Below are 26,589 nucleotides of genomic sequence, written 5' to 3' on the forward strand. Positions count from 1 at the left end.
CAAGGTATGTGCAAACTGGAGCCCCTGGGAGGCTTTGCAGCAGAACCAACTGCAAAAGATTAGTCAGGGCTTAAGAGAGCAAAAACAAAAAAAAAAAAAAGGAGAGTAATGAAACAAAATCTTTCTTTTCCTCGGCTGAGGAATGATGGGGGCTAATTGCTTGTTGCTAGTGAGGAGGAGAGGAGATGGGAGCTTCTTCACCCATCAATAAATTAACCCCAGCATGTGGCATCTGAAGTGCATTCATTTCCAGAGCCTTTTATCTCTTTGTCTCCTCTCCTGGGTGAAAACATAATTATTGTTTAAACATGAGTTAATTCAGCAAGGTGAGGATCAATAAAGCAGAATTACTCCTCTTTTAAAAGCAAAGAAATCTCAATCTGGGACAGATGTGGACATAACTCTGGCAGAGCTGATGGATGGGGAAGACACCTTGATGACAACAGAGCTCCCTCTTTGCAGGACTGCCTTAGGCTGTGGGTTTAATAAGAGCAGGTAAGTCCAGCAACAGGCAGTCAGAGCACTCAGTACAGAAAGCTGAAATCACCCATGCATGTACATTTTGTAGCCTGACATGGTGAGGCATCTCCACTACGTACACACTTCCCACATAAGAGCTTGGGTTAAACTCCAAAGCTTCTGCTGTGACCTCTATCAGACCTTTGAAGGAACCCAGACCCTGCTAGGGAGGAGGTCACTGCACTGCAGGAACCCCCACCAGCTCTGCTCTCACAGAGTGGAGGCCTTGGACAACCAAAGGTGTGAGTGTCACAGCAGACTGCAATTGCACTGGAGCTCTGCTCAGCTTTCTCCATCACCTTCCTCCATTCTGAAATAAATTGGCAGCAGCCACTGCCTGGAGAACAAAACACAGGAAGGAAAACTGAGCTATCCAAAATAATGGGAAGTTGATTAGAGGGCTAGAATACCTCTTCTATGAGGAAAGGCTGAAACACTTGTTATTTTTCAGCCTGGAGAAGAGAAGGCTCTGGGGTGACTGTCCAGTACATACAGGGGCTACAAGAGACCTGAGGAGGGATTTCTCACAAGGGGTAATGACTTTAAACTGAAAGAGAGTAGGTTTAGGTTAGATATCAGGAATGAATCCTTCACTGTGAAGATAGTGAGGACCTGGTGGAAGTTGCCCAGAGAAGCTGTGGATGTCCCATTCCTGGAAGTGTTCATGGCCAGACTGGATGGGGCTTTATGCAAACTGGTCTAGTGAAGATGCTGCTGCCCATGGCTGCAGGATTGGAGCTTGATGACCTTTAAGGCCCCTTCCAGCCTAAACCATTCTCTGATTCTTTACAGGAGGGCACAAAGCTCTCCCCTTCTCTCCAGGTCTTCAGCCTGTTCTCCCTGCTGTGTGCTCTCCCATTCTTCCTGCAGCTCCTGTCCATCCCTCCATACCAGCTGGATCTGTGCAGATGGGGACAGCCCAGTAGCTGTCCAGGGCAATGCCCATCTCTGCAGGCAGGCTGGCCCAATCTGGCAGCCCCAGCTAAAGGGGGGTTAAAGCTGTTTAGTCATGCACCGGGGATGACAGTCCCGGACACCCTCTTCCATTGTCCCTCTGTCTTTCCCTGCAGCAGGACACCCTAAACCCACTGCTAGAGCCAGAACATTAGTGCCAGGCTCTGAGCATCACCCTGGAGCTGCCCTGCTGGATGTCTCTGGTCTCCCACCACCCAGTGCCCACCCTCTGGGAAGTTCAGTCCCCAGCTGTGTCATGCATATGAAACCTGAGCAGCCTGCCAGGGATGCACAGAAAGGGAGCTCTGTCACCCCAAAGGTCACAGAAATCCCAAATCCACTGACTTCTGAGCCCCTCCACTCCCTTCCCCCAACACTGGGGACCATCCCAGCCTTCTGCATCCCAGACAGATGCTCTGCCAGCTCCAGGAAGAACTAAAGGTGAGCAGCAGAGGGGTTAATACATGAACAGCCTCACCTTCACCAAGCCTGATGCTGCTTTTATTAATTCATGTGGCACTTTGCAGGACGCTCCAGTAATCACCGTGGTGCATATGAGAGCCAGGAGAGGGTGGCCAGGCCCCCTCCGCCGGGCTCATGCTCACTTAACAGCTTGTCACATCCTCCTCACTCAAGTATTCAGTGCTAATGCATCTCTTAGAGTGCTTCATGAGCTATTAAAGTCGAACGTGCCTCAAGTGCATGATAAATGGACTCTATGCCAGCATCTCCCCACCACTCCACCGGGTCCCCACCACCAGTGGGATTAATCCATCCTCCCACCCCATTCCTGCTGCGCAGTTCCAGCCTGAGTGCCCAGCTGGTGGGGGATGAGCTCTGGGGTTGGCTGGTGAGGAGAGGCTGCAGCAGGGCAGGGGGTGAGCCCTGGCAGGGGAGCACGGGGCACAGGCTTAGGGTCTCTGGTGTTGACCTGCCTGTGTGCAGCCTCTCCAAGCCAGACACAGTGGGGTGGGCAGGAGATCTGCTGCTCCAAAGCTCCTGCCCAGATCATACCTCGGAATTTCAGAGAAGTGCTCGGGAGGGACATGCAGTGCCCCTGGGGGACAGATTGAGGACAGTCCTGAAGGTGTCCTACTATCTTGTAAGTAATTTTCTGACCCTGTGTGCTTTTTTTTGTCCCCTAGTGAAGCGGCTACAGATGGGAAGAGCCCGGCCACACTTCTCATAGTCCATTCAGGCCATTGTTGATGCACACAGGCCTCAGTAGTTTTGAGCTGGTGCCCCAGAAACCTCCCTCCCAGACACAGGAAGGCAAGGGAAACAGGAGGGACACGAGGCCATGGGAGGCTATGCTGCTGAACCCCTGAACCCTGCAGTATCACAGAGCAGAAGGTGACAGTCACTGCAGCTCTGCACCAGCTGTCAGTGGCAAAATGTGTGGTCCTGCTGACTGTGAGCAAAGGCATTTGTTCTTCTCTAGACAACACAATTCAAGTGTGTGCAACCCTGAAGTACCTGGCACTTCTGTGTTTTGTGCACCTCCCTGTGCAGCAGGTCTGGGTTACTACCCAAAGCATCCAAAGGATGCTCTGGCAGTCCTATTGCCAGGTCCTTTAAAGCTCCCCAAGTAGTGATCCTGCAAGCACAGCAGGAGAGAGCAGCTTTGCCTCTCTGCAGGAAGCATCACACCGCCATCACATACAGCTCAGCACCCAAACGCTTTGAGCAGGCACCCTGGGAAGGGGTTGGGGACCTTCCTGCAACACCAGTCAGCAAGATCCTGCTGTGTCCAGAGAGTGGCTGTCCCCGTGCAATGCGGATGTGCTGCCAAACCCTGGCTGCTTTTTGTCCAACCTGGAAGCTTGTGGCAATGTAAACCCACCCAACTGGATTTAAGAAATCTAGCACTCTGGCTAGATTCCTCAATTTCACAGAGCCCAAGGATGCATAGATGTCTTTAATGGAGTTAATGAGCAAAATTCTAAGATCTCAGATCTAAGATCTTCTCAAAGCTACTACAGACAGGCTGCCAGAAAAAGCAGGGAATTCTGGAGGTTCCCCATTTTTTCCTGTTTTTGCAGAGCTGGACTCCAAACCAGGACTCAACCATCCCTCAAAATCTTCCTGCTCCTGCCTAGACCCGGGATCATGTGGAACTCCTCCAGTTCCCAATGCCACCAGTGACTCTAAAGTGTAATCCCTCTAAAGCCACCACTAAAATAAGCCCTGAATCCTCTGCCATCCTGGACAGATGTGAGCTAGTGGTGGGCACAGATGTGTGCTGGTAGTGGGGATTAAGTCACCCCAAGGAGGTGAGAGCAGGATGAAGCATTATCCATCATTGTCATGGGGCCAGGTGTCATGGAGCTGTCAGGGGTGATCAGAGTTCGGAGCTGTCAGCCTGATGCTTCCTCCCAACTCCTCATCCCTTCATGGGCAGGCTGCATGGGGCAGCATCCACAAAAGAGTGGGCAAAGGGGTCCGAAGCAGTAGGGACACAGAGAGCTGTGGGCAGGGGCATCAGCAGAGGAAGATGAAGGATGCCCAAGCCCCACAGTGATGGACTGGAGGGGACACTTATCATGGAGAGAAGTGATAACATGCACAGAAATCATATCAGACACACCTGGAGGGTGCACCCAGATTCCCCCAGGAGAGAGGATCTGAAGGAGCAGCATTCCCATTTTTCAGGACCTCCAGGGCCTGGGAGGTGTGAAGGACTCACCCGGCTGGCTGTGCCTCTGGGCGTACACCACCACCACCGCGGCGAGCACCACGCAGCAGGCTGACGGGACAGGGTTAGCCATCTGTGGAAGCAAACACAGGCAGAAGCAGTCAGGGTTTGCCCCTAGGGCTGGGAGCCCACAGTGATGGGACTGCAAGGAGATGACTGTAACACCATAGCAGCCAAGGGGAAATTCACTGCAAAATGAGGTATTCTGCTGGGGCACACTTCATCACTCGACAGCCTGTGGCACTTCGCATGGAAGGTGCCTGGAGGTGATGACATGCCTTGCATATCCATCTTCCCCATCTCATTTTCGACATTTTCCTCATGAAAGCCAGCCCCTGGTGGGGCTCTCCTTGGCAGATGCAGCATCATCCCAGGATGCAACACTACCTGCAAATGGGTTGCAGAGGGGTTTTGAGGAGATGGGAGCACACCAGGTATTTCACAGCAGCAGTTGATGCTGCAGGATGTGCAAGATACTGATCTTAGCAGAGACCTCAGCCTCAGCGACCTGCTGTCAATATCCTGGCCACAGTTGTCCCCCACTTCTCTGGGCTGGGAGAGGGGCAGAGGCTACTCTGTCCTGGTGAGCTGTGCCTTGTCCCAGGGGTTGCTGTGGTGCAGGGAGGTGTGGAGGGGGTGACAGCTAAGAAAGCAGGTGATTAAGATATCCTGTCTGCACCAAAAAGCCCCTCCAGGAGAGGAAAAATGGCAGCAATAGCAGCAAGGATACCCTGCACAGCCCTGCCAGGCTGGAGATGCCCAAGCTCTCATTTTCTTGCAGCCAGGGCTGGTAGAGGAGACTAGAGCCAGGAGGGAGCTGCTGGGGACAGAAACAGTGTGGCAGGCCCACCCACCAGGAAGCAAATTGCACCATGCATGAAAAGCAAATTGCACCTTCAAAACCATTTAAGCCTCTCTAATCTCCAGTGCCGTATCGGTAACGCGCACAGGATTGCCTTTTAATCTAGAACATGAGTATGGGCTCATTAGCCAGATGGCATCCATTTAAACCTAAATAAAGGGGGAGCTCCATTGGTGAGAGAAAAAAAAATCCAGCAAAACATATTCCATTACCCAAGATGACTGTTGCAGGAGCCCAGATGGCCTCGGGTTCACAGCGAGCCTTTGCAGGGCTGTAGGGGAAGGCAAGAGCAGCTGGGTGGGATTGCACGAGCAGATTTTGGGGTGCAGCTGGACCAGCCTGATCTCAAATGTCTCTTAGGGGCAGGGACACTGGGGGAAGATGGTGGGTTTGAAGAGGATGAGCCTGGAGATGGGCAGAGAAGGGATCATGTCCTTTAATCTTTCAGTGCTGGTTTGGGCTCCAAGGGCTGGCAGCAAGAGCCATTCCCAGTGTGCTGGTGCTGCTCAGCATGCACAGGCAAGCCCCAGACCATGCTGCCAGCCCTCACAGGTCACCTTGAGCAAATCATTCTAACTGCCTTCCCCATGCCTCAGTTTCCCCATCTGTAAAACAGAGATAATGAAGGCGACCTTCCTCTGAAAGCTCTGGGCAAGAACTGCTAAGTGCTAATTACAATCTCCTTATCACTCATTTTTCTTCCACCCTGCTTCTCTCATGGCTGCTCTCCACTGCCTTCTCCATGTGCCCCCTCTGTGCCCACAGCATGGCTCCCTGACTGCTACCCTACCTGTGTTCCAGCTGCCATTACAAGTGGCACCTCAGGGAGTGGGTGACAGCTGGAACCTGAGGCAGGTGGCAATGCCACATTTTGGGGCACTGCTGGCATGTGAGACCCTGAGCAGCTTGGAAACCACCTGCAACCCAGGAGCCAACTCTCCCTATTTAAACTCAAATTTACTTTCCACTGAATATTCCCTTTCTGCAGCCCTGGGAGTTGATGGGTGGCAAAAGGACTTGAAGCAGGCGAGGAATCAGGGGCCATAGCCTCCCTTCACCACAGTCCAGATATCCCCAACTAGTGCAGCCACCCCATTTCAGGGGGCAATAAGAATGACAGGAGGTGGGACAGGACCTCCCAGCAACCAGCCTGCTCTTTGGAAAGTGTGAGGTCTCCTCAATGCAGCTTGGCTCAGTGCAAATATCATCACCAGCATCCCGCTCTACCTCCCAGCCCTGCCAGGGAAAAAAAGCCACCTGCTGCCCAGCCCCTGCTGCTCCTCCCTTGTCTCATCAGCTCTTAAAATAATTACTGCTGCTCCTGCCCATGTGCCTAGGCCAGCATCGAAACAGTTATGTGGCAGGGAATGGCTCCTGTCCCAAAGCACTGATAGTCTCAAGGGATTTAGGTGGAGTAAGAGAGAGCAGAGGGCCACAGATAAAATCCCTGAGGACTCTGTAGCATGGCCAGGACACAGGCAGAGGCTTACAGTGACAGCACAGAGAATTCACCACTCGGCTGCTCTCACCCTGGAAAATCTCATTTCTTGTTAGAGATGAGCCCTGTGACCAGGCAGGAGCGGAGCTATTTTAGGACAAAAATCTAGCCAGAAAACCAACTTCTTCTCACTTGAATTGCAATTTTTCATGCAGTATTTGCTTTGTTTGACTGTTTTGCCCAAAGCCATGTTGATATTTTTTTCCCCAAGCACATAACAAAGCCTTCGCAATTTCTGCAGATGCTTCCGATGCAAATTTCTGTTGCTGTATTTGCTTGCTTATCTGTTTCTCTAGTAAAAGCCAGCACCCTGGCATCCAGGTGAACAGGCCAGTGAGCAGCAGCTCACCAGGTGTGCAAAGTCCTGAGCTATGTCCCCATGCCACGGGGGAGCAGTTTACAGGTGATGGAGGGGAACCACATTTATTACACAGCAAAGCCCGCAGTGTGAAACTCAATCTTCTGTGCAAAAGGTAAATTTTCCCCAGTAATGAATAATTTCTTGGAGGTTGAGAGGAAAGAGGAGCCTGGGGAGAAGGAAAGGGGAAGAGGGAACATACAAAGTGGTGGACCAGCAGCTCTGGAGCCATCCTCCCTGTGCCCAGCTTCCTGTTTGGGGAGAGAGTAAAGGCTTGATCTTTCCTTGCCTTGTCCTCTGTACCAAGGATAGTGAGGGCATCAGTCATTGTCACTCTTATCAGAACGCAACACCACACAGACATGAATAAGGTCCCTTCCAGCAGCTCTCAGTTTAAACCAAGGATTTCCAGGCATGTGTTCCCTGAGCTGGACTGAAGGGGCACAGCAATGTGACGTTAGCTGTTTTGGTGTGACGGGGTGAGGACAGTCCTGAGCAGGGAGGGGTAAAGCAGGAGTGAAAGGAATTCCAGGCAAGGGATTCCAGTGTATCCAGGCAAAAAGTAGGATGACACTTTCTTCTTAACAGTCCCAGTGTCCTCTTTTGAGTAGGCAAAGGGATGGATCCCTTCCAGCTCTCCCTTAGTATAATCTCCAAAGCTTTAGCAATGGAATACCAACTGGCACCTGGAAACAGCAGCTCTAGGGCAGGGCTGGTGAGGGATGTGGGCTGCACCCCAGTCTCCCACCACAACTCTCACCCGTCACAGGCTGCTGTCAGCAATGATAAATAAATAAAACCCTCTTTCTAGAAGTGTGTGGTTGCCTCAGAAGAAAAGTGGAAATTTCAAAACATAGTGTTTCCATGACAGTCTTCCATCAGACAATTCACCACCAGGTGCTATTATGAGGTCTGGCTCTGAAGTGGTGAACTTGGGTAAAACAAACTCTGCTTAGTTGGCTCCTTCTCCTCCAGCTTTGCCCTGAGCCTTCCAAAGGAGCTTTGCAGCACCTGTCCTGCAGGCAGGCACCACAGTGCGACTGCACTGCCCACAGCAACTGTTGATGCTGGGCTAGAACCTGTGCTGCAGACAGGGGCTGTGCATGGACACCTGTGCTGCACACCTGGGCTGTGCATGGACACCTGTGCTGCAGACCTGGGCTGTGCATGGACACCTGTGCTGCAGACCTGGGCTGTGCAGGGACACCTGTGCTGCAGACACAGGTGTTGCGGTGTGATGTCATAGTTTGCCTCAGGTATCCCAGTTCTTCCCCAGGTGCCAATCACCTCTCCTTTTCCCCACCCTGACCCCTGCTGAGAGCTGTCTGTCATTTCTGGCATTCCAGAAGGGCATTGAGTGATTGGCAGAGTTCAAAAGATGCCTTGCATCCCTGGGGGGCCATTGGCCCATCCGGGTGTCCCTTTCACCTGAAACCTGCCCACCCTGTACCTGGTTGGTGGGATCCCTACCTCTTCCCTCCCCCTCTCCTCAGGGTTAAGAGGAACAGCAATCATGAGGTTCGGAGGAGTTCTGTTAGAGCTGTTACTGGATTCAGAGGCCTGTGGGCCAGGAATAAAGCTCTGGATTGAAACCCTCCAGAAGAACCCGACTCCTTTTCCTTCACCTTGCCTTTAAGCATCTCCACCAAGGTAAACCTGAGCTCCTGCATGTCTGGACTTGTCTCTAGCACCAGCTGCAGCATCCAGATAGCCAAAGGTGTCTCTGAGGTGAAAACACCACAGTTGCCACCTCTTGGTCAAGCAGCAAGGACCAGACAAGCCCAGGCAAGTCCCATCCGGTTATATTGGTATTAATTCCAATACACAGGCTGTGGATGGACAGCTGTGCTGCACACCTGGGCTGTGCATGGACACCTGTGCTGCACACCTGGGCTGTGCATGGACACCTGTGCTGCAGACACAGGCTGTGCAGGGACAGCTGTGCTGCACACCTGGGCTGTGGATGGACACCTGTGCTGCACACCTGGGCTGTGCATGGACAGCTGTGCTGCAGACAGAGCCTGGAGCTCCTATAGTTCCCCTGTACTGCAGACAGCACAGCACATGCTTGGGTCCCCCCTGTACTGCAGCTGCTGAGTGTAAGGGGTACTGCACACCTGGACCACAGGGGCTGGCTGTAAGGTGGTACCCAACAGCTGGAGTGCAGATGCTGACTGCGGGCACTGCAGCCCACCTGTCCTGCAGGCCAGGTACCAGTCTGCCTCTTGCTGAGGTGTGGTACTATGCCTGTAGTGCAGATGCCAAGTTTAGGCATCACAGTGCCCCTGCACTCACAGCAGGCACCTCCTGGGTCCCAGCATTACTGAAGGTGAAACAACACCCTTACCAAAGCCACTCCCAACTCCTCAGCCTAGGCCAGAGCTGCTCACACAGCTTCTCCCAGCCCCGGGAATCCAGGATGCCTCCTGTGGCATGCCATCCTTCCCCAGGGGCAGGGTGTGGTGAGGCTATGAGCAGTGAAGCACCGAAGTGGGCAGGACACCCTCCAGCCCGGGTTCCCAGGGGTTGCACCACATGTGGGCAGCACTGCTTGGGCACTTGACAGCACTGAGTGCTGTCTCCTCCTTTCAGATCATCACTGGCAGCAAGGCGAGGGAAGGAGAAGAAAAAATAGCTGTCACTTAATATCAGATGCTTGCTAACAGCCCTAAAGCCTTCAGGCCTTACAGTGCCCTGTCAGCACTAAACTCCTCTTTGCTGCCTAAGAGGAAGAGAGAAAAGAGGGACTTTATCATCTCCTTCATATGTGCTATCAGAAAGCCTTATCTGCAGAGACAGAATCCCCACTGCTTGAAAAGATTTCTTAAATCTAATTTAAACCCCCACTGTCAATAGAGCAATTAGCACTGCCCCATTGCACCATGAGTGCCACAGGGATGACTGGATCCAGCTGAAATAAATTCACTCTTGGCTCTCATGGACTGTGACTTTCCTCCCTCCACCTCCTCCCTTTCTGGTAATGAAGCAAAGACCCCAAGGAGGAGGATACCCTGGAGTAAGGAGCACCCCACTGCAGAGCTCCTCCATCACTCTGCCTCTGCCATGCCAGGGAGCACGGCTGGACCCCTGGGTGGCAGCACAGGTCCTCCTGCCCTTGTGGTCTAAGAGATGGGCAAATGGTGGAAGGATGGCCCTCACAAAACTTCCCAGCTGCTTTGGTTGAAGGTGTGCCCCAGAAGGCAGCTGTGGACTTGCAGAGCTACTGGTTCCACCATCCCTGCTGAAAGTTGCTCCATCTTCCCTGGATGCCACTGGCAAGGTGTGTCAGTGTGAAAAGCAATGACCAAAGCTGCTCCCCAAATCCATGGGGCTGAAGAAAGCAGCTCTTTGGGAGGGAGCATCAGCCCAGATTAAATCAGACCTACTTTTCAGAGGGCAATGAGGAGCTTAGGACCTCTAGGGGCAGCTGGGATGGTCTAGGGAGGAGCAACCCATGAAAAGGCTCAGGTTGTTTGAGAATCCCCCAGACTGGCAAGCTGGCTCCCAGGACAGGTAATCTCTTGCCTCTGTGGATCATGGTGACATGCTGCCACTGGGGCAGGGAGCTGTAGAAAAGACCAGCAGAGTCCTGAGAGTCCCAGGAGTGAGGTCGTCACCCTGCAGCTCCAGGGGCTGGGGGACTCTTGCTCCCGGAACAGGGTAGGGCTCTCACCTCACATCTTGCAGCTCTTCAAATTGGTGCCCAAAAGCATCAGAACAGTCCAGTCCACCCCTGGGACACACTGGGGTGCTCTGATCCCTCCATGGCCCCAGGACAGGCAGGAGCACCATGTCAGGGGAGCATGGGACAGGTACAATCAATGGGAACCTCTCCAGTGACCCTGCCCCTGGTGCCACATCCATTGTGGGGCAGTGCTGCTGCACAGGCAGCTGCCTGCTGGTGCCCATTCCCTGTTCCCGCTTGGAGCCTTGAAGGGGGATGTTTCTCACAGCCCATACCTGTCCTCAAACTCCCACCATGCCAACCAGTTTTCCCTCAAGTGGAGGGCAGCAGTCCAAGGCCAGCTGTCTGCTCCAGCAGTGATAAAAGCCAGCGCAAGGAACAGCATACTAATAAGCATCACACATCTTCAACACCAGCACTGTGAGGAGGCACAGCAGGGCAGCAGGGGCTCGAATCCCCATGGCAGGGGAGCAACACTGTCCCAGGATTATTCCTGTGAGACACCAGTGCCATCTGGGCAGGAAACTCAGCCAAGCTGCCATACCCAAGCCCCACACCTCCACAGCCCACAGCCCCATCCAGGCAGCCTTTGAGATGCAGGCAAGCTCAGACCAACAATGGAAAATGAAATTTTCCCTCTCTTTTTACTCAGCTTTCCTCTGCACCGAGCATTTCCTGGCTCCCTGCAGAGAAAGATTGCAGGAATCAATAGGATCTTTGCTTCTATTAAAGAACTGCCAGAACCAGCGCTTTTTATCTGGAGCCTCTGTTCAAATGAGGTCCTGAGCTGTGTTTTTCCATAGATGGTGCAATGTCAGGAACAGACAGAAGGGATCAGAAAGAGAAGGGAGAGAGACTGAAGATGGTAGTTGCTGGTGGTTCAGGTGCTTCCCAGTGCTCTTCTCTGGAAGCTGGAGAAATCATCTAAGATGGGCATATTTAGGAGCAGTTTCTGCTCGTTCTGAGTCTCCAGGCTGTGGTTACTGTGGGATGGAGCTCTTGGTGTTAAGCTGGTTTTTGGCATTTCGATTCCCAGCCTCCACCCACAAAAGCAGAACATTAATGATGCAGAATAAAACCAAAACAACCCCACAAAATCAAAACCAAACTCCAAAACCAAACCAAACACTGAGGAAACCATCCCAGATTCTTTAGGAAGGTTCTGCTGTCTCATGCCAGGTTCAGTTTGTGCTTTCCAGGCAAATGCTGGAAACATTTCTTATTTTTGTCTGTGGGGTTGCATTGCCCTTCAGTCCCCCAAGGATTTTGCTCACAATCCCGTTTTCTGCCTTGGGGATACTCTCTAGGGAGGCTGCTTTATGAAATACCCAACATCCCTTCAGATCCAAAGCTCCAGGGCAGAGAAAAGCAGCCTAGCATTAAAATCTAGATTGTGGCATAGTCATGTGCCATCCTGAGCAAAACAAAGAGGAAAAGGGAAGACAGACAGGGCTTGTCCAGACAGACTTCTATCAGCTGGATGCCCATGACACAGCAGGCATGGCATAGAGGAGCATGCTGTTTCCTGTGGTCACTGCTAGGAGAGATTTTTGGGGCACGTCTGGCCACAGCAGCTTTAGCATCCGCCTCAACAGCACCTGCAGACACGGGTTCCACAGAAACCTTATCTTGCTTGAAACACAAAGACTGCGTATTTTGCTAGCCCAATCTTGCTCCTCTGGAGGGCTGTCCTCTGCAGCGCCCAGGCAAGGACACAGTGTGGGCACTGTGTCTGAGCTCGCTGGCACTGGGGTTATGTGAGGTGAAGAGCACAGCACTGCTGTGGAAACACAGAGGGGCAAGCAGGGCAAAACTGCCAGCTGCAACCCTAATAGGTGCTGGCACCCTGCAGGACCCCTTACCTCCAGCACAGGCAGGACCATGCTTGCTTGGCCCCAGTAAACCTCCTAGTGGTGATGTCCCCAAGCCAGGGACAGCTATAGCTCATTCCTGAATCAACACAGGTATCCAGGGACTGAGGCCTCAGCACTGCTGCTCAAACAGCAGGGCAGGTTTGCTTTTTGCCAACATGCTGAGAGAGAGCTGGAGGAGGATGAGAGCCTGAAGTTGTGTTGTAGGGGCTCAGGGACATGAGCAGATTGGACTGAGGAGCATTGGAAGAGATCTTGGCAGATGTCTTGCCCAAGGAGGGAAGATATTGGCTTAGCAGTACTGGGAGAATAACTGATGAAGCACCCTATTGTACAGAGCTTCTTGGGCATTTTAATTTTAGCTTGGCTTTTTGCTTGGGCTTTCTTGTTTTGTTTTTTTTAAGCTGTTGGCACAGTGGAAGACACTCCAATGACTCTGATGCTGCCTCCCCAGAGACGCCTCAGGATCATGGAATCATAAAATCAATCATTTAGGTTGGACAAAAACCTCATCAAGTCCAGCTGTAAAGCTAACACTGCCAAGTCCACCACTAAATCCTGTTCCTAAGTGCCATATTTACATGTCTTTTAAATATCTCCAGGGATGGCGACTATGGCTTGTGTTGCTTTGCTTCATCTCTCCTCCATGCTTGCAGTACAAGTTGGCAGGAGGATGGGGTAGGCAGGAGCCAGGCAGCTTCCAAGGCCAAGGAGAGCAGCAAACACTGTTGGAGGTGGACAGGGGCTCAGGATGCTGGGGACTGTGTGCTCCCCACTGGTCCCTGCTTGCTGCCCTTCCCTGTCCAGGTTCCATGGGAGGTGCCGTATCCCCCCTGCCTCTAAAGCCTTCAGACCACCAGCTATCCTGGGGTCACTGGCCCACAAGCTGCTTCAGGGACACAGGCCACTGCTGGCAGACTGGACAGACGTGACACTGAGGACATTTGTCCTCCACCTGCATATGGGTTGCCCCCTGCCTCCCTCCTCACTGCAAGAATACTGCTCAAAACCTGGGCAGGAAAAAGAAGAAAAAGAGCAGACAGATGGGGTTTGTAAGTCGTTGTGTCACCCAATTCCACCCAGTTCCATCACCACACTCACCCCATGTAGTTCCACGGGTGCCCAGCATCTCCCGTGCAGCCTTCTCGGGTCTGTGCCCATGTGTCACAGCAGCAGCCAGCTTTTGAATTGGGTGACTGAAGGGGGAAACTGAGGCATGTGGATTCTCCATGATGCCCTGATGACAAGGGTCAAGGGTGGCATTGCAGGCAGGAGCTAATCCCACCCTTGGGTAAAAGCAGCCTATGTTGGCTCCAGTGATGCTGGAAGGGGCTTTCTGCTGCCAGCAGCATTTTCAGTAGGCACAGGGGTCTGCCCCAGCACAGAGCCTAGGCTGGCAGGGGGACTGGGGTGATGTGCCTGCCCTCTTCTTTTTGCAAACGCCCTCCTGGGACAGCAGGAGGTAAAAAATGACCTCTTTTTGCTCTGACCCTGAAATGGCCCTACTGATAGGCCAAGCTTCACCACATGACAGCAGCTGTCTCAGCACCACTGCAGCCTCACTTTGCAGCAGGACCTCACTGCCCCCTTGCCCCCTCTCAACTTAGTATTGGCTGGATGCAGCTGGTGGAAGGGGAAAAGCAGCCATGAGAGGCAGAAGCAGCATTGCTGAAACGGGCTGGGGGTACCCCAAAACCCCAGGCTGGCACTCCTCTCCTGGCCTCCAATTGCTGCCTCCTTGAGGGGCTCTGATTGCCAGAGCCTGGAGCCAGCAGAGCATGTGGGGTGAGACTAAGGGGCTGCTGAGGATCCCTCTGAAAACCCCTGGGGATCTCCCTGGGATTCTGCCCCAGACCTCACAGGCAGTGTTTGATGAGGGCAAGCAGAGGATGAGGAGGGAGAAATGGAGTTGGCTGAAGGCAGCTGTGCTGAAATAAAAGTCAAGAAAGTATCTCACCCAAAACTACAGGAAAGTTTAATTATCAAGGACAAAACACCATCTGTTTGTGCCGACTGTGACCTCCCGCTGCCCCTGGGCTTTAACAGCTCTTAAATTAACATGTTTGTTAGAGGTATTCCCTGCCTGACATCAGGGAAGCAGCTCCCGCGGGGCAGAGAGGAGAACTGAGTGATTGCCCACCGAGACCCATGCTGGGATGGTGTGGTGTGCTCGGTGGTGATGGGGGAAACAAAACACCCTTTTGGAAATGAGGGCTTTCATCACACATGGCTCTGGCAAGCCCAGCATCGCTGTGTGTTGCCACTGGCAGGTGAGGCATGGTGTGAGACTGTATTTGGGTCTCAGCCTCTTTCCAAAAAAACAAAGTCAAGAAGATGTACTCTTGAAGGAAGATTTTGCCATGCAAAGACAGCAGAATTAAATGAATACTCAATAAAGAAGAGGTTGGACTAAAATCCAATTTGTTTTCAGCCCTGCAAGGGAGGGAAGATATGTACATGGGTACCAAGCCCCAGAACTGATTTAGTGATGTCAAACTGCTCAGGTCCCTTCTTTATTTTTCTTCTTTCCTATTCTTTAAGGGACACAGCATCCAAGGTGGACATACCATCACCTTCTTACCTACACTGGAAGCCAATCTGGCCATACAGGAGAAAAACAACTCAGCTAGGAGAATCCCACCTTGCAAGATCCCAGAAGCCTTAACTCCATTCCCTGAGCTTTCCTCTGTGAGCTCCCACTCTCAAGCCATGTGGCTGTCACAAAGGAGGCTGGAGGTGAGGGCAGCAAGACATGATTTCCACTAGTAAGCCCTCAAAGCCAACAACTGAACATGAATGCAGTGGCCTCCCTGATGTGCCATGAAGACTCACAGCCAAGGAGCTCTGATCCAGGTGTTCATTTACCCTAGGGCAGTTCTAGGGGCTGAGTCTGGAGGTGGCCATGCTACCAGACTCCAGGAGTAAGCAGGGGAGTGCTTGATACTTCTCCTTCTTGGCCCCACACTCCCAGCACAATCACCCTGCCCCATCAGCCAGGCTCTCACTGGACTCTCTGGGCTCTCCTGTCCTTCCAGTTCACAGAACCAGAGCTGATCTCCCTTTTATGCCCCTGATAGGTCAGCCCCTCTCCAAATCTCCACCACACTCACATGCCTTAAAATTATCAGGACTTTCTGATCCTGTGCTCAAGACAAGTGCCAGCATCAAGTCTCATCTTATGCATCTGCCTCTCCTCAGCAACCACCCCTAAAATCTCTTCACCCCTAAAACTACACCATGGGTTTGCTCCTTCTCACCTTTGAGGGCTAAGCAGCCAGTATATGAAGGACAGCCTTTGCAATGCCAAATTTGACTTGGAAATCCCCTTGCCCAGCTGCACCCCGGTGATCTCCCCCACCAGGAGGTTGGTGTGCTTCAGGTCTCCTGCCTGGAGCCTGCACTCATCCCTCCCCTCTCTTGGGGGCCAGGCAGCAGGCAGGAACCAGGGTGCCACTCCTGCCTGGCAGGCTGCCTTCCACCAGGCATGGCAGGGCAGATGTGAACCACGTGTGCCTTTTGTCCCAGGACCCCTCCTGCAAGCTCCAGCACCGAAGGAAGAGCCAAAAGCAGCTATGGAGTCCCCAGTGGCCTCCAGCCCCCTCCCAATCTCTGGCTCCACTCCATCCACTGGGGCAAGACTCAGTTTAGGGGACGGCTTGTTTTTTAATTAGAAAATATTCATCAGCATTTAAAAATAAAATAATAAAAAAAGTGTCAACCAGCTGGGGCCACGAAAGCTGGGGCGTTTTTGGCTCCTGACCAAGCACTTTGATAGAAAGGCTTTTTGGAAAATGCCGTAGAAAACATTTAATTTCTCCCAAGGCCTGCATATGGGGCTCATCACTTGCGCATATTGCACAGGAATATTCATGTGTGCCGGCCTCCTGCTACAGGATGACAAGGGTTCTCTGGTGCAGTATGCAAAAGGGACTCCTTCCCTTCCCTTCTGTTTTTTTTTGAGTGGTTTTGGGGGTTTTTTTTTGGTGGTTTTTTTTTTTTCCCCATTGTAAGAGAAAAGCATGGTATTTCACTTCAATCCCAGAATATTTGTCAATGGCAGAACAAAGGAAAATCTGAGCCAGGGTCAGGTCTGCTCGTACTCATCAGCTTGCTGAGCTCACCACAGGGCAGAGCCACAGATGAGCAGCAAATGCGGGGAAACAGACTTCTGCCCCTGGTTTTGATGCTTTCCGGTTGCTTGAGCCCATTCTGATGCAGCCTGGATGAAGAGCAAGAGCCTGGCATCTATTTCCCTGGCACAGCAAAAGGTTTCGATTCACATCCCAGCTCTCCACTCCAGCGATGTGGAGCTGGTTCATCCTGGACTTGCCACTGGGCATATCCATAAGCTAATGCCCTTCTGCAAAACTAAGGAAGGCTGAAAATATTCACTGTGGCCACAGAGCACAGCCTGACCCAGCAAGGGGATGGCTGCCATGGCTTATTTGTTCCCTCTTCTCACCCCAGTGCAGCTGGCTCCCCCCCTTTCACCCTCAGCTTCTGTCTGAGCAGCATTGGCTTTTCTTCAAGATGCCAATGAGCTCTTCTGGAAGGAGACAAGCTCACACTGAGCATCTTCTCACCCTCTCACTGGGATGCTCACCTCCAGCAAATGCTCCCTTGTACCCCTTGAGTCTCCCTCTTTCTGTAAGCCCCTACCTCTGCCTCCTGCTCTGCAGCCTGCCTGGACCCCAACCTTCTTTAACTTTTCCTGAGGCATTTGTGCTCCCGTTCTCCAGCTCCGGCTGCACCCCTCATTCCTAACAATCTGCTCTCTACAGCTACAGCACCTCCCAGCACAGAGTGTACCAGCCTTGGTAGAGCAATTCTGACTGGCCCCAAAAAAAGCTTCTTCCTGGCTGATTAAAGTCAGAGCACTAATTAGGAGAAACTCTGGGCAAGGAGATGGGATAGGAAAAGAAACCATCTGATCCCACAGTGTCTGTGGAAGCGAAGTCAAAGACAGCTCAGGAAACGGGCACAGCTCCTGCTGGGGTTGCAGAGGAGCCTCTCAGCAGAGCAGCACATTTGTGCAGAGCTCAAACTGTAGTTCTTAGAGACACTTGTGAAAAGTATTAATTAAAAAAAAAAAAAAATTGAATGTTCTAAAGAGGAATCATGCCTAAATAAGTGTGTGCACTAGAGTGCACACACATGCATACTTTATTAATTTTCATATATTTTGGCAAGGTTTCCCAATGGAAAAGGGGAAATTTGATGCCAAGTCTATGCCTAGGCAGGGTCTGTAAGATTCACTATGAAAAAAAAAATTTAAATGGAAAAAAAAAGTCCTTAAACCACATCTGGAACACTGTGCCCAGTTTTGGGGCTCTGGTATAAGGCTGGCAATGCTGACCTTCAGCAAGTCCATGAAGGGTGATGATGAGGCTGGGGATGAGGACACATTGAGAAAACAGGGTTTGCACAGCCTGTAAAAGTGATGGTTTTGGAAGGATTGAACAGCAACCTGACAACACCTACCTAGAAAATACTGAGGTGATGGAGACAGGCTGTTTCTTCCATGGTGGGAAGGTGAGGGACAACAGACATAAAGTGCAAGAGCTGTAACAGGAGAGGCTCAGGCTTGCCATAAGGAAGCCATAGTCTCATGACAGTCACCTGCTGGAAGATGAACCCAGACTGGTTGTAGGACCTAAGCCTGAAGGTTTTCAAAACCCAAACAGGCAAAGTAAACTGGTCCACACTCAGTCTTCACCTTGCCTGGGGCAGGGTTCAGGACTGGAGCTTTCTCAGGACATTTCTTAAGCTGGTTGGACAGATGAGCATGCCACTGCCAAGAAAATCTAAATTTGATGAAGTCCCCCACCAATTATGAGGGGGATGGACCTGCTCAGTGCTTGTTTCAAATACTGGAAAGCAAAATCTGGGTGAACACATCTGACAAGCTCTCTGCCTGGAGCAGGACGTAGAGCATGGAGACGAACAGAGACCGCGGGACTGCAGCGTGTCAGGGCCAGATCCTGTGCACAGCTCAACCCCATTGATGAAGTGGAGACCAAGGAGATGGTTGTCTGTCCCTTTTCCAAGCTTCCTTCTGGGGGGACCGTCTCGCACGACACCAGTGAGTGATTAATGAGCGGCCAAGCCCGTCAGCACGCAGCCTGCGTGCATGGGCGCTTTGCATGTGTGCGCAGCGCTCCCCGGGACTCGGCGGGGAGGGGAGCTGGGGAGAAGAGCGCTGACAAGCAGATGATTAATTGAAATGCAAGCGGGAGGAAAAGCCATGTCCGCTAAAACTATCAGGCGTCGCGAGCATGGGAAAGGAACTCGGGAGACGCCGTCTCCATCTCTGCTCCGCACGCATGGCGCCTCCCAGATCCAAGCTGCCTGCCAGTCCTTTTCCTGGCTTCTATTTTTGCAGGTGCAATTTCATATTTGAAAATAACCATGCTGCACACGCACATAGATATATATATATTTTTTTTTTTCTTCACCGTCCCCCCGGCTCATTGCACATGGAAACGGCAGTGACGGGAGAGCAAACCTCCCAGGCTGCAGCACACAGCAGCAATTAGGCATCCAAGTGCTCGTTACCTCACGCCTTGGGGTGGAGGCGCCCAAAGCCCAGGCTCTCCACACTGTCTGCACCTTCCAAGAGGCGCAAGCTCAAAAACACACACATAAAGTTACCAGTTTATGCTAAAATAATAAGTTAAATAAAAATAATAATAAAAAGAAGTAAAGAATGAAATAAAAGAGTCTGAAAGCTCATGTCTGGCTTGGTTCCGACCTGTTGCTCAGAGTCCATAAATTATATCCCAGTGTTGGAGCTGATTGCACTATCGGCAAAAAGGGCAAGAAAGCTTCTGTTCCTCATTTGATGCAAGCAGGCTCAATGTGGGTCACCGAATAAATAGAGTGGAGATGTAATGTGGTACATACTATTCCTCTGAACCATGGCTGGGAAAAGCACAGACGGGGAAAGCAATGGGAAAGGGATGTCCTAGGGGGAAGTTTGAAGGGGCAGTGAAGGGATTCTGTTATGGCCAAGGTCAAGGGCAGCACCTTGGAAATACTCTGCCTCCAGCTCCTTCTCTGAGAAGAAAGACCAAAGAGAAGACCAAAAGGTCATTCTGTAGAAAGGAAAGGATCCTGAGCTTCAAAGTTTTGGGCTGTAAGAATCCAGGGATGTAAATTTGCTGATGGCTTCTTGGCATAACCATAGTGCAGATGACTTAACACCAGATCCTTGTCTGAGTGAGCAAAGAGCAAGTGAGACTCTACCTAAAACATGACCTGAATATGGGCTGCTGGAGCATGGTTATTACCAGGTTTTGCTTGGCAAGCTGATCCCCAGCCAAGACAACTGGCTTGAGAAATTAACTTTGTGAGTTGTTCAGCACTTTGCTGTTCAGGTAACGAGTGGACCTGTAGGCGATTGCATTGTAGGACTCCACAAACTGCTTGTGCCATTGACATGGTTTAACAGACTGCTGTTTATGAGACAAAGCAGTATTTAAAAGACACATTTCTCTCAGAGCTGCACATAAAATTTGATAGCTAAATAACTGTAAATGCTACTGAAGTCTGACAACTCAGAGAGGAATCAAGGGTCTGTCATGCGGAGTATCCGCCAATACACCCGGCCCCACAGAGCCAGTGAGACTTCCAGTCTCATAAAACCTTTTTTATATTGGAAGTGAGAATTTGTGCAGCGCATATGAACTCTCTTTTATTGGGCTGGTGTGATGCTGAGAAAATGCAGTTAAAGTTGTACAAGTTCTCCTTGGAGCGCTATCGGGCGCCTATAAATCAAATGCTTTATCCTGGAATGGGTTTACTAAATAAACCTTCTTTAATTTGGGCTCGTGCTGAGCAGCAGGACCACAGCAGGAGGGGGTGCCTCCCCCTGTCACTGCCCATTTGCACTGGTGGAACAGGGAAAGCCCTCAGTGAGAGGTCTCTCACTCATATCCCCACTGCCAGCAAGAGCATCCCAACCACAGAGCATCCTCCAGAGCCTGGCACCATTCTTCTCTCATGGGAATTTGACCCTCCCAAAACACCTGTGACTCCCCACAATGCTCCCTGCTCACAGGCCCAGCCCAGCTGCTGCCCTGAAGCCAGTCCAGATCTCCATGCCTATGCAGCTGATTCAGAGAGCTCCTGGGAGCATCCTGGGTTGGAAGGACCACAGACCCACCTTCAGCACCCAGTGGAAATGGAGAATTTCCGAACCTTCACAAAGGCCTGGAGTGCTCTGCTTGGGGAGGAAGATTTGGGCCAGCTCCCTAATTCCCCGAAGACTCCTACAGCTGCATTAATTATTTCATCTTAGTCTGGCTTCCTCATTAAGCTAACCTAGACGGCCCGTGGCTGAGTGACAGCGAGCCAGTCTGCAAGAGCCCAAGCCAGCAGTGCTGGAAACTATGGGCTTGATGTGATTTACGTGGAGCAATGTTACACATATCTCAAACATGCAATCTTTAGAGGACGTGAGGCTGCTGTCTGGGCGGAGGAAAGCCCACGCACAGCCGGCAGCGCAGCATCTGGATCAAGCTTGGGTATCAGCCTGTCACCCCACACTTAGCCAGCAGCGTAAATCCTGATGGTGGGAGCAATTCCCTCACAGATGCCCTGAAGGCACAGGGAGTGGAAAGCCCCTGCACTGCTGCCAGTGGACCCAAGTGTGACACAAAACATCTGTGTCAAAGCAAAGGCCAGGGAGCACAGCTCCTCTGTCACCAGCTGCTGGACAGCCACTTCGCCCCACTGATGTGGCTGGGAATTCAGCTAATTTTGGCATTGGGCTCCCCTTGGGATGTCTGGCTTTTGTGGGCTGTAAGAACGATGCTTCAGGGCATTACACAGATCCCCTTTTCCAATACTGTCAAATCTGAGGCTTTTGTGTGAATCCACTGTATTTTGCCGTCTCTGCAAACAAGTGTATAGAAATACAAGACTGCAGCCCCTTAGAATCCTCCAGGGAAAATTCAAAGCAATGAAGAAATATGAGTTGTTTTTCCATGAACCTATTGAAAAGAAGAAAAAAAAAAAAAAACCCAAACCCACCCTGAAAAAAACCCACATTACCTTTCAGCCCAGTTTTGCCATCAGTACAGGTCTTTTTTCCCACAGTCCAAGGAATCAACACATTTTCAAATCACTCCTTCTTATGGTATTGAATATCAGAAAAAGATTGCCTTTCATTCAGCAGCTGTTTTGGGACACCGAGAGAAAAGGCAAGCAGTCTAAACTTAGCAGAACACGAAGAAAGACTTCAGCGCATTTAAAAACTAGTCACAGGGACTGGAACAGGGAAGGAGGGGGCTGCATGGGTGCATGAGGAGTATTTCAGGGTTGTAGCATCCTTGCACAACCCAAATCTTCCATGGCAGCATTTCAGCAGCACTCCACTCCTACAGCTCCTTGGAAAATCTTAGGGACATGTCCTCATTTCCCCAGGAAAATCAGCAATTACCTCCTGATTTCCAGACCTTCAGCCTTTCTGACACATAAATGCACTGGCATGTCTGTTCTGCCAGTGACGAGTGGGCAGCTCCAAAAATAAACCAAGAAGCTTGGTGTATTGAGAGGAAACCCAAGAGAGGGAATAGTAATAGGGGATGGAGAATTTGCTGAAATAAGTTTGCCCTGAAGCACTGGAAGGAGACAAGCCTTGGTTTCCTACAGGCTGGTGCTATTTAATCACCCCACGCTCCCAGCAATAGCTCCAACCTCCTCCTGTGAATTCAGTGTTCCCTGTCTCATCCATAGGGATGGGGACTAAAACTTCAGAGTTTTCCTGAAATAAGGGCATGGTCTGGACACCGACTCCAGTGCCTGTCTTTGTCTCTCAAACCTGGGTGCCATCAGCCAGCAGGACAGCGAGCCTTCACTGGAGACGGCTGAAAGTCCAGCAGCCACAAGAAGGAGTCCTAAGGGAAGAGAGATGAGGAAGCCAAACTTGGCAGATACCAGCACTCAGGTTGAGTCATGCAGCTCATCAGCCCTGTTTGGACATCCCTTGGGCAATGGATCAGAGCCAGGCACTGTATCCCCATCCTAGCTGACCCCTGGTTCCCAGCAGGCCCCCACAGAGCCACAGAAAATTTTTAGTGCCACCAGGTAAGCAAAGAGCCATGACCGCCAGGCTTCTAACAAAGACAAACTGCCTCTCTCCTTCCTCCCAGATTGCAAGCAGATGTGTGCTTAAATTACCTGCTGCTGACTGCGACGCTTAGCGAAGCGCCGTGGTCTAGGAGCAGAATGAAGAAAAAATGTGTGAATCGAGGGAAGGGAGGATTAGCAAGAATTCAGCTGGCTCTGGAAGGGCAAAGTGTCGTCATTGCAGGAAACAAATGTCACTTCCATTGCAAAACAAGCATTCGTGGCACAAGGGAAACCCTCACATTTCTGGAGTCAGGGACAAAATTAAGAAAGTTTGGGGAAAAGCTTCAGGGCTGCATCTGGGCTTCCCAAAGGGAATTGCTCCCTGCCCACAGAATGCTACAGGAACAGCCCTGCCTGTGTTACATGGCTGTGGATTCCTCTTCCAAAGAGACTCTTGAAGTCTATGTTCCCTGCTGGCTGGGTACACCCTGGCTGCAGAATGCTTGACAGGGATCCTGCCGTTGTTGACCCCTGTGGTGGGCTGCAGGTCTTCATCCTGATTCATCAGTCTCCCCTGTGATGCCATGGAAGTGCCCATGAAGCTCCTGTGCACAGGAGGTCAAAGACACCCAGGGCCCTTTTCTCTGTTAGCATTGTCCTTAGCCCCTTCTTGGAGGGGCTAAGGACAATGCTAACAGAGAAAAGGCCTGGAGATGCACCCCGTCCTGCTGAGGGGTACATCTCCAGGCCTTTTCTCTGCCTGCTTGTGCTCGTATCAGTGACAACTACACCCTCATGGGATGCTGCCCAAAGCCTGCAGTTCCAGGGCACTTCTTTGCACCAAAAGCAAGACTCCAAGCATGACTCTGCCTCCTCAGAGAATTGGGATGTGGGTACAGGCCAGGAGAGCCCTGACAGAGTGCTTCTTCTGTAAGGGCACCAGGTTACTGCAAGGATCCGCAGCCTTCAGAACAGCATCCAAGGAGATGCCCCATCTCCCAGAAGCGTCCTGCACAGCAAGACAGTGTTCTGCAAATGGAGCCATGGAAATCAAGCCCAACCTGCTCCCCTTCCCCCTCGCTGCTCCTGGCTTGCTCTCTGCCGAGCCCTTGCGGGTCACACGTGGCGTCCCACTTCCCGGCACAGCTCCACCGGCTGGAGCAAAGAGCAGAGACAGACCCAAATTGCAGATTAGTGCGTTGGGTTCATGCACGGGAAACAAAAGATTGGAAATCTCTGAAGTGCACAGCTGGAATCCACACCTCGACCATGTTTTTGTGAGATATCACGTACATTTTTAAAAGCTATCTAGAGAGGGTTCTGGTTTAAAACAGCCTGGCGGCTGCTGCACTGACACCACCTCCTGTCACGCTGACCAGAGCCTTCAACTGTTCCCTGTCCCCCACAGGCCATGCTCATCTGTAGCCTTTCGCCTTAGGTTATGAAATAATTCAAAGAAAGGATTAAATGTCCTCCTCTGCATTTGTTCAACACCAGCTGTGGAGGGAGGGTGGGAAAGGAAGGACATGTGACCCAGAAAAATCACTGTGGGATACTACCTGCCAACACCCTGAAATGGTGGTCCCCAGAAGTGCTGGGCTTTCTCTCTCCATCATATGTATGGCCTCACAAGGTCCCTGCAAGGGGAATGCCCACAAATAGCCTAAAGGTACCCACATGGCACCATGAGGAACATGGACAGTGAAAACTGATCTCTCTCTCTCACACCCCAAATGTGGTTTCTCCTCCTTTCAAAGCTCCTGCAACAGCAACCATATGGTGGGATGCTAAACTGTGAGATCTTTTTTTGCCTTTCTCCATGTACCAGGCTTCCAGGCTGATAGTGATTCAAGGTAAGATCAAATATCCTTGTAGGATGCTTAGGTTTTTCGTTCCTCTGTACCACTGACCTCCAAGAAGTCCTCCAACATGATGCAGGAGTCTGAGTGAGGATTTAATTCCCCTTAGAGCTTTGTTTCTTTCTTGTTGCCTCTTCTTCCCATCTCTCATACTGTCTGAGATGCAAGCTGACCCCTCAGCTTAGCTTTTCAGGATGTTTGTTTCATTTTGATTCAGAACCTCCCACCTGTGAGCACTTTCTGCTGGCACCACCAGCCAGAAATGGCAGCCCTACATATGCCCGCTCCTTTCCAGGCCTCCTCTGCCCCAAAGCATCCTCCATGATAATTCAAGCATTCCCTTCAGAAAAACATGGCTTGCTTCATTCAAGCTGACTGACCTCAGTAAAATCCCTGCTTTTCAATCCTCCCTGCCCCTTTGTTTGGTCACGGAGGATTAACACAAGACATAGCATTTCCATTTAAAATAATTAGTTAAAAAATCCAGCACAAAAAAAAAAAAAATTAGTTAAAAAATCCAGCACAAATTAAATTCCAACATGGTGACATGACACAACCAGCCTCCCCAGGAAGGGAGTCCCTTGGGACCCTCTCCAGGGATTGCTCCTTAGAGACTGTAGAGAAGGTGCAATGTGGTGATGCCAGGATTCAGCCCCTGCAGTGCAGCCACGGGCTTACCCCAACACAGGGAAGAGCCAAGCCAAGCCAACCTGGGACAGAAAATCTGTGAGTAAAACCCCCTTCCAGCAAACACAGGGCCAAGGAGGAGATGCTGAAAGAATGTGAGTCATCAAAGGAAGGCGCCTGCTTTTTCCAGCACACGTGTGGAGTTACTCTCACCTGAAATCAGTTTTTGGACAGCTAGCGAGCACATGCTGTTTCAAGTTGAATATGCCTCGGTTACTGTCCCAGGCAGGGAGTTATCTCAGCATTTATTAATGGGGAAATCCACTGCACTGACATGCCTGAAGCACTGGGGTGAGAGCAGCAAGGAAGGAGAATCAGTAACACCTGCTCTGCTTCTCCCTAGGGAAATGATCAAAAGAAGGGAAAGACCATTGCCCACAGCCAGGGATGCCCAGCATTTTCCGGACAGCTCCGAGCATAGGCTGCTCTCCCTCCCACACCTAGATGGGAAACCCATTAAACACTGAGAGCAACAAAGCCTCTGCTGCTCCTCCCTGGAGGCGTTTTCACGGTCAACTTGAGGAAATTGTTCCTGATATCCAGCCTAAATTTCCCTTTGTTGATTTTCAGTTGAGCAGCGGAAAGGTGGGAGCTTTAATGAGACAAGCGGGGCCACTGGAGGGGAAGGAGCCGTCAGTTTGAGCAAGGCAATGCACTGAGCTGTGGTTTAAGTGAAACAGCTATTGCAAAACGCCCAGAATCCTACAAACTTGGGATGGAAAATGTCTATTAACTTTCCCAATGGACTAACATGAGATTGTTCCCCCATTTTCTAATGCTTCTCCCAGTCCAGCTATTTGATTGGGACCAGAGCTCTACAAAAATATGAAGGGCTCATTCATTTTAATTTTTTTTTTCAAAGGAATTGCTGTATGTGGAATAAAACATTGGACTTTACGGCCAGACTTTATTTTATCCAAGGGCAAGGCTTGTGCTGTTCTGCCTCCTCACAAAACTTGTTCTGCCCGGCAAACCACCACGCCCTTCACCCTGAACTCTGCTGTTGTATGAGGACCTCATGTGCGCAGCAGAATGTCGCTACCAAATTGTGTTTGAAGAGAAGAGTGTTTTGGGGTGAGAAATGTAGCACAAAACTGCAGACAGCTGCTTTCTGGGATATGCCTGCTGCTCAGCAAGGCACCTCATGCACTTCCTCACAGGAACCCAGCACGATGTTCCATAGCAAACCAGCAGTGGGAGGAGTTCACTGGATGTGAACCCAATGCCACCCCTCACTATTTTTTCCACCTCTAATTAAGGAAAAGGCTTTTCATCAGCCTGTAAGACACTGCAATGCTCACAGCAGCATGCTTGGGATGTACACATGTGTGAGCACAGGGTATGTAAAGGAGCAATAAACAGATGTCATGCCAAACCAAGTGGGTTTGGCATGACATCTGTTGCTTCCAGCAACTGGAACTTCAGGACCTAAAAATCTAGCCGGAGAGATGTGATTCAGCAAGCAAAGGAACAATGGCAGTGGTTTACCCAATACAGACCACAGACCCCCACAGGATCATGGAACTA

At 51.1% G+C, this 26,589-nt stretch overlaps 1 protein-coding gene across 2 annotated transcripts in view; it reads right to left on the reverse strand.

The window, feature by feature from the left end:
* CNTFR (ciliary neurotrophic factor receptor) overlaps positions 1 to 26,589 on the reverse strand; it is a 201,518-nt gene that overhangs the window by 79,089 nt on the left and 95,840 nt on the right. For both annotated transcript variants that reach the window (XM_050987314.1, XM_050987315.1), the window contains one exon: positions 4,160 to 4,241. In XM_050987314.1, coding sequence (XP_050843271.1) covers positions 4,160 to 4,241 — 82 coding nt within the window. The remainder of the gene's footprint in view (positions 1 to 4,159; positions 4,242 to 26,589) is intronic.

This window comes from Serinus canaria, chromosome Z (assembly GCF_022539315.1).
Source record: "Serinus canaria isolate serCan28SL12 chromosome Z, serCan2020, whole genome shotgun sequence".
Taxonomy (NCBI): Eukaryota; Metazoa; Chordata; class Aves; order Passeriformes; family Fringillidae; genus Serinus; species Serinus canaria.